Source organism: Neofelis nebulosa, chromosome 9 (assembly GCF_028018385.1).
Source record: "Neofelis nebulosa isolate mNeoNeb1 chromosome 9, mNeoNeb1.pri, whole genome shotgun sequence".
Taxonomy (NCBI): domain Eukaryota; kingdom Metazoa; phylum Chordata; class Mammalia; order Carnivora; family Felidae; genus Neofelis; species Neofelis nebulosa.
In genome coordinates, this window is record NC_080790.1 from 128,259,752 (window position 1) to 128,279,105 (window position 19,354).

At 54.5% G+C, this 19,354-nt stretch overlaps 1 protein-coding gene across 3 annotated transcripts in view; it reads right to left on the bottom strand.

Moving 5' to 3' along the window:
* SULF2 (sulfatase 2) overlaps window positions 1–19,354 on the bottom strand; it is a 117,304-nt gene that overhangs the window by 79,998 nt on the left and 17,952 nt on the right. For all 3 annotated transcript variants that reach the window (XM_058685881.1, XM_058685883.1, XM_058685884.1), the window contains exon 2: window positions 11,457–11,732. In XM_058685881.1, coding sequence (XP_058541864.1) covers window positions 11,457–11,631 — 175 coding nt within the window. In that variant the 5' untranslated portion in view covers window positions 11,632–11,732. The remainder of the gene's footprint in view (window positions 1–11,456; window positions 11,733–19,354) is intronic.

A 19,354-nucleotide genomic window follows, 5' to 3' on the forward strand; every position in this document is an offset into this window, starting at 1 on the left:
CCCTCCAGTCACATGGTCCAGGGGTTCCCAAGCAGTGTTTTCTCCTCTCCTGGGGGTTGAAAAGCAGGAGCCGAAGGGCCAGCTGGCATGGGGCCAGGCGGCGGGTGAAGGGGCCACGACCCACGTCCTCTCCAGATGCCATCCTTCTCTGAGCGATTCTTCTCTCACCCACTTATGTTAAACGGGTTCCGCTGCTCCATACGTGTGCGGGTGTAACCCGCATCAGCACGCTTCTCTTCTGGACGGAACGCGGGGCACGACCCCCCGCCCCCCGCATCTGTAGACTCTGGGTATCAAAGAGCCCACGGAACGAAGTGTGATCTGTCCTATTAAGTCACTGACTTTCTTGGGGCCTTCGTTTCCCTTCTGTCAAAGTACAGCCCGGGAACAGCTTTAGGTATAAGGTTTCCTTTGACGGTGACATTCAAGGACGATTCTCGAATACCCTCTGACACCTTCTGCAGTGTGCTGGGAAGGGCCCCAGAGGCACATGGCCTGAGTTCAATTCCTGACCTCGCCGCTTCCTGTCGGCCACATACCCTGATGCAAATGAGTTACCACCCCCCCCCCCCCCCCCCAAGTACCTTGGTGTCCTCATGGGCAAAGTAGGGAGAATAAGAGTGCCTCCTTCCCACGGGATGTTCCAAAATTTAACTGAGGAAAATACGGGCGAAGCCTCTAGTGCAGGACACGGCATATGAAAACGCTTAACACGCGGTAGCTGTCGAAAGTTTTAGTGGCTGTAGCTCCCAAGTACTGCGTCACACCGAGTTCACAGAGTGCCTCTGGACACATTCTGGTCTGTGCGCTCGAAAGCGTTTAAAACATTAACTAATTCTTTTTTTTTTTTTTTAATTGGGAGATTTCACATCAATCCAGTTTTCTGGCTTGGCTTGAAAAAATACAGAGATCTGGCCTTGCTGGGTTCACAGTGAGTGGACCTGAGTGGCAAAGGCCCGGTTTAGAAGGGCCGCGCTGGTTCCCTGCGCTCCCCACTCCCCACATTTACAGGACCTGCCTGGCCCTGGGGGCACTGGGTTTACAACCTGCAGCTGTTTCTATTCCAGGGGAAGGGACCAGCTGAGTAAACCTTCAGAGTAACACTTACTATGACCCAGAGCCCTACAGAGAGCAGGCTTTAAGAGGGGGAGGAGAGCTGTGGGTGTGGGTGCAGGCTAGGACAGAGCCTTGACCTGGACAGGCAGGTGGGGGCGGGGGAGGGGACGGGGGAGGGCCATCAGCTCGGGCCACAGGTGGCAAAGCATCTGTGTCCTGTGCTGCCCTGCAGCCACCAGGCTGGAATACCCGAGGCAGCCCTCATCCGGGCCTCGAGTGTCCCTGGAATGCCCGCGATGTCACCGGATCAGACTGTGAGCCGCCTGCCTGTGGCAGACTGTCTAACCACCATGGGAGGCTGGGTCCCATCAGCCCGACCGCCCGGAATAGCTCTGTCCCCGGCAGGCAGGGAGAGGGAGGCCGGGGGACGCGCAGCAGTGGAGGCCACATCTGGGCAGAGGGACCCCACTGTTTCCCGGACAACGACATCTGTGCCCGGATGTGCTCACCGCTGTGCCTCCAACTCGACCCAGAATAACCGCGCCGGCTGCCAGGGCCCTGCTGCTCGGGCGGCTTTTCCTCGCAGCAGCAAAGGGGGAGCCACTCCGGACTCCGCAATCTTACAAAACAGAAGAGGTTTTTTTTTTTGTTTTTAAGTTTTTATGTATTTATTTTGAGAGAGAGAGGTAGAGACAGAACATGCAGGGGAGGGGCGGAGAGAGAGGGGCACAGAGGATCTGAATTGGGCTCTGTACCGTCAGCACAGAGCCCGACGCGGGGCTCGAACTCACGGACCGCGAGATCATGACCTGAGCCGAAGTTGCATGCTTAACCGACTGAGCCACGCAGGCGCCCTGGGAACTTACAAAATAAAGTCAAATGCTGTTGCTGGTTTTAGCTACGAAAAGCCGAGGCTCGAAATCGGTTCCTAAACCCAGTATCAATTAAGCAGATGTCGAAGACAGCCGTGCCAGAATTTCATTAATGAACATCGGACTGTCAGAGAGATCATGAAGTGAATTTTTCCTCCTCTGCCTTCTGCTCCTTCTGGCTCTGAAGCCTCGGGGAGGAAATTCTGATATATTCCTTCTCAGTGGAGGGGAGGTGGCCCAGAGGCCCTGGAAAAGGGTCACTTTCCAACCAATCACCGGTCACTTCCTCCCTGAGGAGCTCCACCCACAGACTGTTCCTTGCCAGAGGCTATTTATGCAAAGTGCAGGGTGTTTTGCCCACTTTTCGTCCTGTGCCACACAGAGCCAGTCACCTGGCCACCAGCCTGGTGGTGATGTGTGCAAAGCAGCCTGATGTCTGTCCTGAGCCTGAAAGCCTGTTCCTCCTCCCCCAGTGTCCCCATCTCTGTAAATGGCACACTACCTACCATCTGCCCAGCGGCTCAGCCAAAACCTCTGAGTGGTTCTCTGATTCTCGACGCTCCTTCCCTCCCCCTTGCAATCCGTCCACGAGCCCTGCCTGCTGACCCCCAAAACAGAACCCGCCCCACCTGTCACCGCCTCTCCAGAGCACCCACCGGCTCCCACCCGGACAACTGGTCTTCCTGATCCTGATCCGGTCCCCGGGCCACCGCCCCTCCACCCGCAGCCAGACTGAGCCACCGAGAACACGAATCACGCGTACTTGACCTGCTCAGAACAGCTCAGTGACCTTCCATCGGCCTTGGAAGAAAATCCAGACCTTCTCCCATCATTCTCCCCCTCATTCCCCACGTCCTGCTGCCCTCCTCTAAGTTCCTGGCCAGTCCATTCCTGCCCCAGGGCTCTTGCAGTTGTCCTTTGGCCTGGGATGCTCCTCCCCCAAATTCCCATGTGACCACCTCCTTCTGGAGGTGCAGGTCTCACGAGTGCCCTTCATACAACTGCCTCCCCCGTCCCCCACCACCCCCATGCTAGAGGTGCTACCCCTCACTGGGACCCTTGCTCCTGATCTGGTGTGGGAGAGACCCCGGTGGCCTATTGATGCAGGTTTCCCTTTCTTAAGAGGCTCTGATTTCAACCTTTAATGCACTGAGCTAGGAAATAAATACATTTCCTAGACGCTCTTGTAGCTAAACGTGCAAACGGTCCTCGCTTTGGCCTTCTAGATCAGTTCCGTGCCCAGTGATCCAGACCAGCGAGCTGACCTGAATGGGTTGCACCCACAATTGTCTTTACCCTCTGGCTTTGGGCTGGATTTGGCCAATGGGGGGGGGGCCCTGGTGGAAGATCAGCAGAAGCAGAAAGGGATGTTGGGGTATGGATGTCTCCAACACTCTCCCTGGGGTATCAACAGAGGGGGACGGCTCCTGTTGGGGGGGGGGACTCTCTGTGTCCCAGTAACCATTTGCCCCCTCATCCCCTTGGCCTTGGGGTGGGAATGGCTGCAATGTTACTAAACAGATTTCCCCACACTTTAGCAAAATCTAGTTAAGCCCTCCTTGAATAATCCAAATTTGAGTGTGCCCCACATTTCTTGCTGAGATCATGTGGCTAATTAAATAAGTTCTGTCTGTGTTGTACGTGATGTCTGGAATGAGGTCCTTAAAGGGAGCCGACTTAACTTGAAGTCCATTCTTTTTACCCTTTTGCTTCCTCCTTCTCTGATGCCTGGAACGTGGCTCTGATAGATGGAGCTCCAGCAGCCATTCGGAACCATGAGGTGACCTTAATGACAGAAAGCCACACAGCAAGCATGGCAGGACGGAAAGGTAGAGGAGCTTGGGTACCTGATAACCTTGAAGCCACCATGCCAGCCCTGGAATGCCAACTTCCAGATATTTCTATGTGAGTGAGAAGCAAAATTCTATCTTGTTTAAGCCCCTGTTATTTTATATTTTCTTTTATATGCAGCCAAACCTAATCCCAATATATTTAGCTTCCAGAATTTAAGTATCTCCCAAGTGTTGCTGAATTTAAAAAAAAAAAAAAAAAAAAAAAAAAAAGGTCTTACAGGAATGTGCTTGGCAAGTTGAACACCAGGGTGGGTCTAGATGAGCCTCTCTTCCTCCCGAGATAACCTGCAGCCACATGTTTTTGTAACTCTGGTGAGAAATGCAAGAATGTCAGGGGTTGGTGTCTTAGAGAGGCCAGGCTGGGAGTTACGCTGACCTGCTGTCCGGAATCTGGGCACGCTGTCTCCTGGGCTTTCAGCCATTTGGCCCCTACAGAGTGCCCAAGCCTGAAATTTAGAATTGATTTCTGGAGATCAGTCTGCAGTACAGGGAGTGGTTTCCTCGTGTTCACAGATGGAAAGTGGAAAACAAGGGCCTGGCCAGAAACCCTCCCAAGCCTTTCTCTCAAAAGCCTGCCTCTCCCACAAGGCAGCCGTCGGGGCCGGGGGCCCCCGCAACTTTCCAGATCACAGATCCCCCTGGGAATCCGGTGAGGGTCTTGGACCCAGTACAGCACACACAGGCACTCAATCTACACACAATTCTGGCCCCCTTCCTGGTCGTCCCTCGCTCCCAGCCCTTCCAGACCTGGGCCTCTTCCCCGAACTCCTGACTCTGAACGCTGACTGCCTTGGACAGTTCCTTTTGATTTTTCACAGCCTCTGCCACTTACTAGGTTCAGAAGCGGAATGAGCTCCTGACCATCACTCTCCGCAGCTCTGTAAACAGAGACTCCCTCTTTGCAGTCACTCAGGCCAAAACCTTGGAGTTATTCACGACTCTTCTCTCCCACTCCACATCAGGCCCATCAGCACATCTTTTAATTTTTTTTAGTAATTTTAAAAATTTTATTTATTTTGAGAAACAGAGAGGAGGAGGGGCAGAGAGAGAGGGAGACACAGACTCGGAAGCAGGCTCCCGGCTCTGAGCTGTCAGCAAAGAGCCCAAAGCAGGGCTTGAACTCACAAACCAAGAGATCATGACCTGAGCCGAAGTCGGGCGCTTAACCGACTGAGCCACGCTTATCAGAGCACATCTTACCAGCACCACCTGATAACTAGGTATAGCATCGACCCCCCTCGCCCCACCTCTGGTCTGAGTGGCCATCGCCTCGTGCTTGGACTCCTGCAGTAGACTCCGCACCGGGCTCCCTGCCCTCACGACACCCTTTCAGCTCATTCTCCATATCACAGACAGAGGGGTCATATTAACACGTAAGTCAGATAACGTCCCTCTTCTGCTCAGCGTCCTCCATTGGTGTATCGCTTACAAAGTCAAAATCCTCCCTCCCTCTGGTTCAAAGGCCCTGCATGGTCCACCCTTCCACCATCACCCCATTACCTCTCGGAAATCACCACTTCCTGGACGTTTGCTCCCATTGCCCTGTTGTCCTGACCTCTTTGCGGCTCTGAGCCCGGCGGGACCCCTTTCTCCCTCAGGGCCTCCGTCCCCCCTGTTCCCTCTGCCTGGAATGCTCTTCCTGGGGGAACTCCCTTCACTGGTGTCCTCACCTTCTCTGCCCCAATGTCCCCTTCTCAGTACAGAAAATCATAACTCTCTTTCCTTCTCCTTGCTGCCTTCCGTTCCTTCCTTTAACCCTCCCACCACTTTTCACGATCGTAGGCACTATAGACTTATAAATCTTTTTTATTAACTCTCGCACCATGGTAGGTACTCAGTGAGTATCTGTTGAATGAATGAGTCCGGCCTGCCCTTTGAGCCAGCACCCTGCTTTGGAGAGAGCCCTGTGAGCGTGCCCTGGGCATTTCCTGAGCATTGGCTGTAGGGTTGGCACCTGCCTTCTTCTGGCACCAGTGCTTGGATTTTTCTTTAGGGAAGAATCACACCTAACTCCCTCTCCCAATCCTCAGGGCTCATGTGGGGTTGGCCCCAGGCCTGACGCCAGGGATGTGCATGTGACCCAGGCCAGCCAGTCACTGCAGTCCACGCACCCCTCCGATGGTTCGGGGTCGACCAGCTGTCCCGGAGAGTACCAGCCCCAAGATACTTCGTTTGGGGACATTTATTGGTACCTGTGGGAGAAAGACCCTCTCTTTCTACGAGGATGGCTTGCTGTAACAATGTGGGTCTGGTGATGCCAGGTGGAAAGCTGGGTGGAGGGTGAAGCCAATTTGGAGGAGAGCTGAGTTTGCAGGGATGGATCGATAGATGAGAGCCAGACAGAGTTCTGGATCCAGCCATACCTGAAGCTCAAAATACGCTTGGATTTTTTATTTACACGAGTCAAATAAACTCTTTTTTTTTTTTTTTTTTTTGTATGGTCAGTCTAGTTGGAATTGGGTTTCTGTCACTCATCACTGAGAGAACCCAGACTGACAGAAAGGGGTGGTGATACGTGTGTTTTTATAGCCACTGGAACACCTGTTCCCATGGTATTTTACAGCCCTCCAACAGTATCACCTGGCTGCCTTTGTCACCCCAAACGGCACAATTCTGTTCACACGGTCTGAAAACCAGTAATCTGAGGAGGCACCTTGTTGCTATCCTGCGTGGACCCTCAGGAGATCAACAGTGGAGAATCAGTGCCAGATTTTCTGGGGTGTGGGGGTCTGTCTCCGCAACCCTCCCATATGAAAAGCCTGTGACTCCCACCTGGCAAGTCCTTCCCTCTCCCAGCTTCCATCCGACTGGGTCAAGGAGAACGTCTCGGGGACGTGTCACTGCCCTCGCTCTTTGTAACAAAGACACGCCAGCCTTGTGGGAGGCCGACTCTTGCTGAAATGCAAAAACACTGCTGTTCTCACCGTGCCTGTTTTTGCAGTGACCTTTTACAAAAGACAACGGATCCTGGTTTTTCACTTACACTCATAATCGAAGGCTTCCTTTAAAAATAATATTTAGGGGCGCCTGGGTGGCGCAGTCGGTTAAGCGGCCGACTTCAGCCAGGTCACGATCTTGCGGTCCGTGAGTTCGAGCCCCGCGTCGGGCTCTGTGCTGACAGCTCAGAGCCTGGAGCCTGTTTCCAATTCTGTGTCTCCCTCTCTCTCTGCCCCTCCCCTGTTCATGCTCTGTCTCTCTCTGTCCCAAAAATAAAAAAAAAAAAAAAAAAAAAAAAGTTGGAAAAAAAAAAAAAATAAAAATAATATTTAAGCTTCAGAAAGCAAGTCCAGTTAAGTAAAATCTCAAAAGGCAGGACAGACGGGCCGGGGACGCTGCAAATTTTCTCTTGCTCCGTGAGGACCGCGTGTAACTCATCGAGCCTGCCTGAGCCATGAAGGCTCACCAACGGTTTGGCTGGATCGAATTAGACCAATAAGCCTTGGTAGGGTCTGTCAGTGCCACAGCCTATCTGACCGAACGACACGTGCAAACAAGACTGGCTTCTGTGTGTTTCTCCTTCTCTTATCCTTCTGGTAAAGAAGGCAAGCCAAGACCCCGCCGGTCTCCAAGGATCACCCAAACACAGGGATTTTACCCACTTTGAAAGTGGATTGAGAACTGAGGCTACTTACTGACCACTGTGCCCGGGAACCAGTTCCCCTGGGCAGCCGGCACTTCTGAGTGACAGCTCGGGGAAGGGTGTCAGATGCATGTGAGAAAAGAGAAAATGAACGTACAGCCTCCCCTCCCCCTGCCCCAACCTCGCAAATCAGGACACAGGACGAGCCCCTCTTCTGTCTGGGTCCCGTAACGGTTCTCTCAACCAGACCCTAATTAGGATGGACGGCTGTTCTCCACCCGGGACTGGAAGGAAGCCTGGAATTAGCTCAGTCGAGAAGTCTTCAGCCCTGAGAACCGTCAGAACTGCCGCACGGATGAGCAGAAAATAGCAGATGATAAATTTTTTAGGACCACCCTCTGTGTGCCAGTTGTACTAGACTGTGAGATAATGTGCTGGCCTTTTTGGGAACATGCATTATTGATCTGGGTCTGTCTAGTGGTTTATAAAAAGCCCACCATCCCCCCCCCCCCCCCCACCTTCCCATCCCTCACCTCCTGAGAGCCGCACAGCCTCCTTCAGAAGCCGGTTCCTGCTGTGGGAGGGGTGGGGGCTCGAGCGTGGAGGGAAGGTTTGCACCGATCTCTGCAGGGTGGTGCTGCTGGGTGGGAGCTGACAGACGCCAGCTCTAAATGCCCCGAATCCACTTCCTGGAATTTATCTTTCAGAAACGCTTGCTTGCGTGTGCGAAGATGCATGTAGAAAAACATTCCCAGCAATGATATTTGTGACAGTGAAAACCAACTAACACACACGCTAACAATCTAGAAGCCACTCAACAGCCATTCCAGGAGACTGGACCATGGGGCTCTGGGCTTAAGTAACTCCATTTCCCTGTGCCCTAATCGCTCCCTCTGTAACCCCTGCTCTCCTCCTTCCTGTGTCCTTATCATAGATCCTTTTTTTCTCTTGTTAAAATAGGCTTCACGCCCAGTGCAGAGCTCAACGTGAGTCTTGAACTCAAGACTCCGAGATCAAGACCTGAGCTGAGATCAAGAGTCACCCAGGCAGCCCTGATCCTTTTTTTTATATTTGCATATCCTCTTGGTTTCACTCAGGAGTCACAGATGTAAACTTATAATCACTTGCTGACACGTAGCTTAGCTGGACGCGTTGCTCCCAAAAGTGGCTGTTCAATCGCTCACCTTGGTTCAGGCCCCAAATCTAGGAGGTGCCCTTGATCTTCCTCTTTTCCGTAGCCCCCACATTCAACCATCCACTGGTGCCTCATTGGTGCCACTGCTCCCACCCTGGTCCATGCTCCCGTCATCACCTGCCCAATTCGTTCATGCCTCCGACTGGGGCTACCTGTCTCTGCTTTTGCTCTCGGCAAGCCAGTTACAATGCAACAGCCAGAGGGATCCTGCTGGAATCTAAGTCCGCTCACGGCCCCCTGCTAAAGGCTCCCTCATGCATATCCATTTCGCTAAGAAGAAAGCTCTAAACCCTCGTCATGGCCACAAGGCCCCTCATGACCTGTTCTCAGTCGACTCCTGGCCTCCTCTCTTTCCACTTCTAGCCCGGCTCCCTCCAGCCCACAGGCTTTCTCCATCTGTCCGAACCCGCCAAGTTCATTGCTAACTAACATAGCGTCTTTGCCTTTGCTGTTCTCTTGACCTGGAATGCCCCTTTCCCTCTAGCTCCCAGCACGGTGCACTGCACAGAGTGGATGCTTAATAAATTATCTGCTGAATGCATGAGTGGACGTTCCCGGAGTCTGGTACTCCCGGGCATGACTACCGTCGAGGGGCCCCGTGAAGCAAGACCATTGTGCTCTGAGATCCAGGTGCTGTCTGCAAAATTCCCCCAGAAACAAAACTTGCATCCTTATGGCCATGACCTATGGACTCCCCATGGTTATCCAACACGTTTCCAGCTAAATGCTGCTGGAGAGATAGGGATTATATGTGTGAAATTGTCAATAAAAGTTCTGGGCTTTGATTGCTTCCTGGCTGCAAGTTCTTTTTGCCCTTGATAACCTCCCTGAGAAAAATCTATACTTGTAATCATTAATACAAATCATTATAAGGAGCAGCTTGGATGGATATAAATCACCGCTTCTTAGCAGTTAAAAAGACTCGTGTGTGCTTTTAATAATGGATCCAGTCATGCTTGAGACTTGACCACATTCTTAGGTTTGGCTGCAAAGGCTTTAAATTTGTTGCCACCAGTAATATTCAAACGTCCTTTGACAGTGGATAGAGACTAAAAGCCCACCCCTCCCCTGGCCAACCACTGGCACTCTTGACCGCAACCCATGACAGCCTCCAAGATATGGCTCCAGCCTCTCTCTCCGGTCTCCTATTCCATCCCCCTGCCCCAAGCTCCAGCCCCATCTGGCTCCTCACTCCTGCCTCAGGGCCTTTGCACATGCTGGCTCCCTTGCTTAGAAGTCTTGTCCCAGATCTTCACAATACACAGCGCTGATGGTTCGAAGGGAAGCTACAGAAGCAAAATGCACAAGGATGTGTGCTGTCCAATACGGTAGCCACAAGCCACAGGTGGCTACCGAGCACCCGAAAGGCAGCTAGTCCTAAATGAGACGCGCTCTTGCCGAGAAGTAGACGCCAGATTTCGGAAACAATATAAAAACTGTAAACGATCTCATTGACGACTTTCTGTGTTGACTACATGTTGAGATGATTATCATTCGGACAGACGAGGTTAAACAAAAGATGTGATTCATTTCACCTGTTTTTCAAACTTCAAAAAAAGTGTAGCCACTAGAAAACTTTAAAATTATTTGTCATTTGCATTCGTGGCTCGCATCGTATTTCTCTAGGGCAGTTCTGTATAGGGTTTACTGGTGGAGAAACGGAACCCCCAAAATCAGTGAATTCGGGGGGGGGGCGGGTGGAGAAGACACAAGCTAGGGAGAAAGAAGGTTTACCCTGGGAAAGCCCCCCAGAGGTAAGTTGGAAATATAGGTGGAGTCCCCCCGCCGTCCAGGAGAGCAGAAGGTCCAGCTAGGCTGAACTGTGGACGGCTCACTCTTGGTGGCCTCATTTGTGAGGCTTCTCCTTGTGCAAGGAAACACGTGGTGGGCGAGAAAGGCCTCGTGCAAATGCAGCGCCCGCAGCTCAGGTGGACCAGACGGGAGGGTTTACGCAGTGGGGCAAGGAGCGGCCAGGGGTGCTCGCGTGGGGGATAAAGGCGCTGAGGTTGTGAGCTCAAGGGGCCCTGGTCACAACTGGCCGTCGGTCCAAGTGAACTGAACCCCGGCGAGGGTCCCCGTCCTCACCCGCTTTACCCGGAGCCAAAGCACTGCCAGGGGAGGGAGTCCCGACCAGAGTCGGCCAAGCTCATCCTCCGGAGGCACCATCTTTGTGAACAGGGTCGGGTCACTAGGAATAGCGTCCACCCTCCCTGTCCCTGGATGCCACCAAGGAACGCCAAGCCCACCCAAAGCTGGGGTTAAGATTAGAGGGGCAGGGCCCACATGTGCACGTGTGGGGGCACACACGTACACACACACACACACACACACACACACACACTCCGGCTGGCTCCTTCTTCGTTTCAGTGTCAGCTCAAACATCACCCCCTCCGGGAGCCCCTCCAGGATTAATTACGGATCCGCAGCAGCTCCCGCCGCCCCATCCGGCACAGCGCTCTCATTCCCCTCCCCTGCGCCTTTCTCCCTTCTCGAGATTACTTTATGTGCGGTCTTGCAGCGGTGATTATCCGTGCCCCTCGCTCCACGAGAGTGGACGCAATGTGCCTGTCTTACCCATCACTGAAGTGCCAGGCCCTGCGAGACTGCCTGGCACACAGCAGGTACTCAGTAGCAGCTGGGGGAAAATCACGAACCGGTCTATACATCTCTTCTCCTTAAGACTTTTGGAGAAATCCAGCTGCCTTAGGGGTAAGTTGGAGACCCCTGACCCTGAGGCCCAAGCTGCAAATGCACATGTGTGGGTCAACCCTCCACCGCCGTGACTTGGTCTTAATCCACTAGAAGTGAGCTCCACAGGTCTACACAGCCGACCTGCGTCAGGAGCCTCAGACCCAGGACAGGGACCCTGGGTAGGTAGTGCCTGCTGGCCAGCTGCTTACCGAGCTCCACGTCCTGGTCGTCCGTCAGCACCAGGATGATGTTGGGGCGGATGTTCCTGCGGTCCCTCTGGAACCTGCCTTTGAGGCGGTGGTGTGACAGGAAGGCCGAGCTTCCGCCCAGGAGAGAGAAGACGGTGGCAGACAGCAAGCAAAGCAGGAGGCCGGGGGATCCCATCTTCCACGTCGCTGGCCCGTCGCCTCTGGCGGGACGCAGGGGCCTGAAGTCGCGTCTTGTGGATTTGCTTCTTCTCCCTTCTTCCCGCTCTACTCACGGATCTAGAGTAGGAGGAGAAGAATCAGGTCAGTCTTTACGTAAAGGCCGCCTGACGGCTGGGCTTGCATAATGATTTCTGGCACGGACAGCGAGGGCGTCTCTGATCAGGGGTAGCCACAGCCGAGAAAACCTAACTCGGAGAAAGTTTCGAGCAGAGGATTTGCAATTCGCAATTCGCTCGGGCCACAGAGCGGCCGGAGAGCCTTCTCTGACCGCTTCTGCAGACAGACCCCCCCCCCCCCCTTCCCTGGACCAGCGATCCTCCGAATGTGCTGGCAGCGGCCCACGTCCAAGGTCGGATAACCAGCCGGCCCCCGAACCATCCGACCCGCTCGACAGACAGATCAGCCCCAGAGAAAGGAAAGGAAGGAGCCCAGTCTGGGGGAGCTGATATTTCTGGACGTCCCCTCTCCGCCGGCACCGGGGGGTCGAGGTGGGGAGAGGTGAGCCGGATGGAACCCCAGCTCTTGGGCAGCGTGTGGCCCAGGGAGGGATGTGCAGGTGTGGCACTGAACAACTCCGTGCGTCGCTCACCCTCCGGGTGTCCCCGCCCGGCCAGCAAGGAACCTTGGTTTTCCCACGGATAGAATAGGGACACGAGGGCGTTATGGGAGCCCCAGCCAGTGGGGGTGGGTGTGAAGGCCCCCCGCAGACAGACCCCACAGCTGGGCAACTCATTCGCACTGGCTTTAAGTGGCAGAATAAACACGACAGAGGAGAATGTTGAGGGCTAAAAAAGCCGTGGGGGAAGAGCCGTCAGTCGGCTGCGACCTCGGTCACCCCTGAACCCCGGGTCGGACGGGCTCCCCAGCGAACTGGGGGGAGAGCAGGCGGGATGGCGAATCTTGGCTCGGGCAGGTCTGATCTGGTTCGCTCCTTGCTCTCTGTGGTCATTTTTCTACTTCTTGAGGAAATGAGCCTTCAAGTCCTTCCACATATAGGCTTCTGGTCTCATTTATTTAAAATGAGAGAGAGCGAGAGCAAGAGAGCGAGAGCGAGCAGATCTGTCAGGAGGAAACCAAGCTCATTGGAGGTGGGCTGCATGACCTTGAAGGATTGTTTGCCAGCCTCCCCTCCCCCGCCACTGCCGGCCCCAAGTCACAGCTCGGGGAACTCATCGAGGGCTCCGGTCCGCAGAAGGGGATGTGCCGCTACAACGCCCCTCGAAGAGGGCCCCCCACTTTCCCTCACGGCGCCCCCACCCTCCATTCTCTCCAGGACGGACAGCAGGATCTTCCTAGGATGGAAATCCCATCTTATCCCTCCGCAGGCCTGGCCCAGGCCGAGACCAGCAAGGGGCTCAGGGCGCAACACAGAGGGGACACTCACTCCACGTGGTGCCAGTGCAGGGCATTCACCTTCGTCCCAGTTCTGTCCCTCACCTGCTCGGACTGTCCCTCAGCTTCTCTGCTCAAGGAATACAAGGCACACTCCATGCCAGGGCCCACAGGGGATCCAAGTGATCCAGCCCCAGCCTACCTCTCCTTAGTCCTCCCAATCGCTCCCCAGCCCCACCGGCTTCTTTCTGTTGCTCGGACAACGCAAGCTTGCTCCTGCCCCAGGGCCTTTGCACTTACTCCTCCTCAAGCCTGGAAGAGCCCTCTCCCAGATTTTCTATGCTGGGCTCACTCTCCTCTGCTAAGTCTCGGCACAAACATCACCTCCTCAGAAAGGCCTGCCCTGATTGCCCTTATCTAACGTGGTGCCCCCACCTGAGACACCCTCTGTGTTTTATAACCTGTTTTATTCTCATAGTCCCTACTGCGACCTGCAATTATCTTATTTGCCCAGTTCTCCCCACTGAAGGGTCAGCTCCACGAGGGTAGCAAAGAGGCCTGTGTTATGCACAGCTCGGTCCCCAGCACCTAGGCTAAGCCTGGTACATAGTAGGTGCCAAATAAATATTCAGATGGCTAAAGGAAAGGAGATCTTGTCAAGGTCTTCTGAGTTCTGCAGAGGGAGGGACGTGGGGCTTGGCAGGGCCATGCGGTAACCCCAGTCTGGAGGCTCGGAAGCATCGCCGACCCATCCCCCTCCCCCATCCCCCAGGAAGGGTCCCAGGGTGGGCTGCTCCCTCCCTTTGATCCATTTTCCACCCTGCTCTGGGCCCCAGGAAGCCACTCTGACCTCTGCAGACCGCACCTGCCTCGTCTCCTGCTTCCTGCTGGTTCTCGCCTCTGCTGGGAGGCTGCCGGGCAGGGGGAGGTAGGAAATCAGGCTCCTTATTCCCCTCTGCCCCCTCCCTGGCACCAGCGGTGTCCCAGTGCCTCTGTCGCTCTAGTCTGGCCACTGTTCCAGCTCGCCTCCAGTCCTGGGGGCACCTCTCCCTCCTCTTGCCCCTGCAGGCTTGTGGGTAGCGCGGCTCCCCTCCCTTGCTGGCTCCTTCCGGGTGTTGCAAGATTCCTTGTTTGCTCTCTTAACCCAAACTGGCTCTGGAAGTGGTGCCTTCGATGGTCACTGCCCAGGGCAGGCTGAGAGCAGGAGCAGGTTCCACGGGGTGCTCCCCCCTGCCCGCCCCAGGGGCCTCCGACAGGCCATCTGTGCAGATCGGGGAGATGCGGATCACGTTCTCAGGGGAGCTGACCGGGGAACCGGGACTTTCACAAGACCCGGGGGCAAGAATCGGCTCCCGTCTCGAGACCTCTCGACAGCCGGAGGCACCGCATCAACTGTGTATTGAGGACCTGCCGTGTCCCACACGGCGGGATGGTTATGACACGGATGCCGGAGCCACTTGCTGAGGGACCCCGGGCAGATAGCCCCTCTGTGCCTCGGCTTCCTCATCTATAAAATGGGCGTGAAGGACGAAACGGGTTAATACAGGGTGCCGAGCCTGCAGCCTGGCGCACGGAATTAACCGGAACACGTCACACAAAGTACACCTTCGCCGGACGATGATCCCTGTGGCCGTGGCTGGGCTGTGACAGGCACATTCCGCCTGCAGAACCTCCCCCACTCCCAACAACCCCTAGTGCTGCCCCCACGTTACAGTTGAGAACTGAGCTTAATCACCGTCCTAAGGTTCCCCAGAGAGAAAATGGCAGAGACGGCCTCACCCCTGCTCCCCTGCCGGCTCAGCGCGCCCCGGCCCCCCTGCACATTTCCCAACCTCCTCTGTTCCAGTGCCAGAGCCCCCGTTCCTGCTACATCTGCACAACCCTTCCACTGTGAAATGGCCTCATTTAAAAATAAAAACACGAATACATGTTTTTGAAAAAGCAGACCTTCTATCCCAGGGTGAATGGAAAATCGGCAGCCCTTTTCCATCAAACTAACTCACACAAAATGAAAGAAAGCAGACACGCAGCCTCACGGCTTCTAGTTCCTTCCTAAGGCTCTGAGCCGAGCCCTGGGCCTGTCTGCTCTCCCCGCCCCTGCACACGCTCTCTTTTTTAAGGGAGACCAGCAGGTGTTGGAAGGGGTCAAAGGGCATCAGCCCTTTGTTCTGCTGGGGGGCGGGGGGAGCGTGAGGCTGGGAGAGGATTGAAAAAAACCCACGCTCTGTCATTTCATCGGTCCCTGAGTTACCCCAAATCGTGGGGTGGTGCCCAAATCATGTTGTTTATCAGCCTGTGTCCCACCTGCCCCTGGCAATACACCAGGATGCTTTGCACTTTAACGGATGTGCCAACCAGCCCCACGGCTTTGTCTGTGAAACGCACACTCCTGTTCCTTCAGACGGACATCAGGCCCCAAGATGACAGTGAGAGAATTTCCAAGGGAGGCCCCACAGGTGTCATCTATCAGAAACAACAACAGCAAATCCCCTGCGACACGTTCTACGTTTCCTCCGCATCTCCGCCCATCGATATTATACCCGTTTGATGGATGAGGAAGGTGAGGCACCGAGAGTTACAAGTACTTTTCCATGGTCATGTGGTTAAAGCAGCAGCAGACACAGGTTCAAACGCAGCCTGGCTTGGCCGGGCTGCTCAACCAGAACCTCCTGGAAGCCAGTTCGGGAGTCTCCCAGCCTCAGTTTCCTCACTTGCAAAACGCAGCAGGCGGTGGCCAGGTGTCCTCCGAGGGTCTTTTGGGCTCTGGGCCTGTGCTGTGGAGGGAGGTATGGAGCTGGGAGCTGCAGCCCAGATGGGGAGCCCTGGGTCGGAGGGTGGGCGGAGCTGGGAGACGCGGGTCAGCTGGACTCTGTTCCTGGCACCCAGGTTGGCCCTCTCGTGCCCTCCCCCCCCCCCCCCCCCCCCCCGTTCCCAGGCAACTACAACCCGCCGGCCAGGATGCTCCCCCTCTGGATGGGAGGCAAAGCTCTGCACCCAGAGACTTGAGAATAACAGGAGCTAATTATTTCATCAGAAGGTCGATTTTCGATGACTTCCCCCAGCTCTGACTTCCCCTGGCTTTGTGCCAGCCTCTCTCTGGATGCTGAAGAAATCAATTAAAAATGACACAAGGGAACCTGCCTCCATTTTTTTCCTTCTTGGTAAAGGATTCAGCGTGGCTGAACAGGAATCCGTATAGCACCAGCGGACTGACGTTCTGTCCGTCCCTTGGATACGTCCTCTCACACCCACCAGCTCACCGCCACGTCCATCTGGCTCCTTCTCTTCGTCCTGTGTCTTCTCGCCGACCTTGGCAAAGGCTTCCCAGCCCAGAAAGGCAGCTCCAGAAATGACTAACGTCCCAAGTGTTCAGCAACATCACTCCTGCTTCTAGATTTATCTGTTAAATCTGCAGAGAGGAACAAGTCCCCGGGGGGGAACTGATGACCCCCCCCCCCCGGCCCCATGCACCATAGCTTCGGGGAGCCTCCCTGGATCTCACCCAGGCCCTGTCCAGAAAGACCCACATGGTACGCTTCCTGTGTGGATCCCCAAATTCAACAAGAGTGTCCTTTGCAACAGGACGCACCAGGCCCAACACAGTAAACGCCCTCAAGGAACAGTGACGAAGAAGAATACAACTTATGGGGTGCTTCTCACAGGCCCCACCCTGGGGGGGTTCATTCGTGCCCTCTGGCTCCCGGTGGGGTTTGGGCAAGGGGGGACACTGCCAGGGGGTGGTCCGCCCAGCTGCTGGGAACTGACCACTTCCCTCTATCGCTGCTGGGGGCCTCCGTGGCGGGTGGCCCTCTCCGGGTTCCAGCAAATGCTCCCCACCGTCCCCAGTCCCAGGGCTCTGTATTACTCATTTTCTTATATTCTGCTCACGCCTTTGTGGGAGGCCACAATCTGTTTCCTGCGGGGCCCTGGATGGATAAAGCAAGCAGACCTCACGGCTGAGCTCCACACCCTGACATCCTGACCCCACAGCCCTCTCCGGCCTCCTAGGCTCACTTGGAAACCCAGGAATGAGGCAAGAAACTGAGGTTAAGCGCGTTGCGCAAACAGGAAGAAGGGAAAAAACCCCTGCTGGCCTGGGGAGGGGGCAGGCAGAGTGGGAGGGAATGTAAATGTGTGGTCCCGAACTTCACAAGACCAGAAGTTGTCTAGACAGGGGACGACACAAGTACGTCTGTTAAACCTGACACTCCCCTGGTAGCTCTTCTTCTGGGCCGCGGGTTTTCCCCAGCCTTCTCTCTGGGCTGTCCAAGAAACGACAGGAGCTCCTGTAACCTGTGGGCCCAGGTTGTGTGTTCCCTACCCCTGGGCCAGGGCATCCGGTGGCTCTCTGTTCTTGGAATTCTAGCCGGAGGCACGGAGGCACGCACAGGACAGGATGCAGGACAAGAGAAGAGTCTTTCAAAGGGAGGAGGGAAGGATCAGGTTTCAAGACAAGGGCTCAGGCTCTAGAAAGCAAATCAGGGCAGAAAGAAAAGGGCTTAAAACTCCATTGCCGGCATAACTATTCATTCAACAAGAAATCCTCAGAGGCCTACTATGTGCCAGGCACAGTTCCTGGCACGGTGGATAAAGCAGTGAGAAAAAAAAAAAAAAAAAAGTCCCTGTCCTCGAGGAGCTGACCCTCTAAGGAGTCAAGACATCCAAAGCCGGAGTTGAAAAACTCCAGCCAGGGGCGCCTGGGTGGCGCAGTCGGTTGAGCGTCCGACTTCAGCCAGGACACGATCTCGCGGTCCGTGAGTTCGAGCCCCGCGTCGGGCTCTGGGCTGACGGCTCGGAGCCTGGAGCCTGTTTCCGATTCTGTGTCTCCCTCTCTCTCTGCCCCTCCCCCGTTCGTGCTCTGTCTCTCTCTGTCCCAAAAATAAATAAAAAATGTTGAAAAAAAAAAAAATTAAAAAAAAAAAAGAAAAACTCCAGCTAAAAGTGTCAAGTGTGAGAAAGCAGGGCTAGACGGAATGGCAAACCACCGTGAACTCTTAGGACAGGGCCTTGGAGTGGAGTTAGAGCTCAAAGACAGTTTAGAAACAATGTATTCAAGGTCTCGGAAAGCCCCGAACATCACAAGGTTTTGCACGTAACCTGAGTGGGCGTTGGAGAGGCCACGTCATTCACGTGCCCAAATATCTGAGCATCTATGTGCGAGTCTTGTTTCGTGATCAGAGATAAAAAGCAGACACACATCTCACGGAGCTGACAGAGTAGAGAAAGCCACGCAGACAGATCCGTGCTACAATGTGGCAGGAAATGGATACAGAAGGGGTGGAGGTAGGGTCTGGAGCCAGACTGCTGGGGTTCAAATCTTGGCTGCACTCTGGACTAGTTGGGCAAGTGACTTAACCTCTTGGGGCCTCAGTGTCTTCGAATGTCAAGTGGGGTCAATGACAGCACTTAATAGTTATGAGGACAAAATGGCCTCATGCCAATGAAGCCCGTAGAATAGAACTGCATACAGTAAGTCCCGTATACGTGTTAGCTAGCATTTTTTTGTTGGGTTTGGGCCAACTTTTTTTTTTGAATGTTGGTTTATTTACTTTTGAGAGAGAAAGAGAGAGAGAGAGAGAGAGAGAGAACAGGCGAACAAGCAGAGGAGGGGCAGAGAGAGAGGGAAAGAGAGAGAACCCCAAGCAGGCTCTTAGCTGTCAGCACAGAGCCCATCTCGGGGTTCGAACTCACGAACTGCGAGATCACGTCCTGAGCCGAAATCAAGAGTGGGATGCCTGACCAACTGAGCCACCCGGGCACCCCGGGCCAATTTCCTCTCTGTAACAGCAGCAGCTTTCATTTGGGGATCCTCGGTCCATTAATAAGGTTCAAATCAGACCCCAGCTGCAGAGCAGACCGCGTGATCCAGACCTGCGCCCATCAGAGCCTCCAATCCCTCTGCCTCGGTGGTTGGCCAATTAGAGTAATCCAGGCACTCTGGCCTCACTAGGAAGAGATGTGGGCTCTTTCCAACAGGCTAACTGGTTCTATGTCATTCCACCAAGGGAGTAAGGAAGACTGACACCATCGTGCCTCACGCAGAGGTTGGAATGAAGCCAAGAGACAGAAGGAAACCTAGCGGAGCAAGGGAACGTAGTTGCGTTTTGACAACATTTGAGACCCGGATCCAGCTAAGCCCGAAGGAGGAAGATTTTCCTCTGGGTTCTCGGTGTCAGGCGCCAATAGATCCCTTTTTCTCCTTTGGCTGGTTTCAGCTGTTTTCTTTCTTTCTTCTTAGGTCAGCTTTCTCACACGTTGACTCCTCAGGGACAGGAATCAAATTCTCTTTGTTTCTTGGGTCACTCCAAGTTGCCTTCTCTGTCACTTGCAACCGAAGGAGCCCGTAT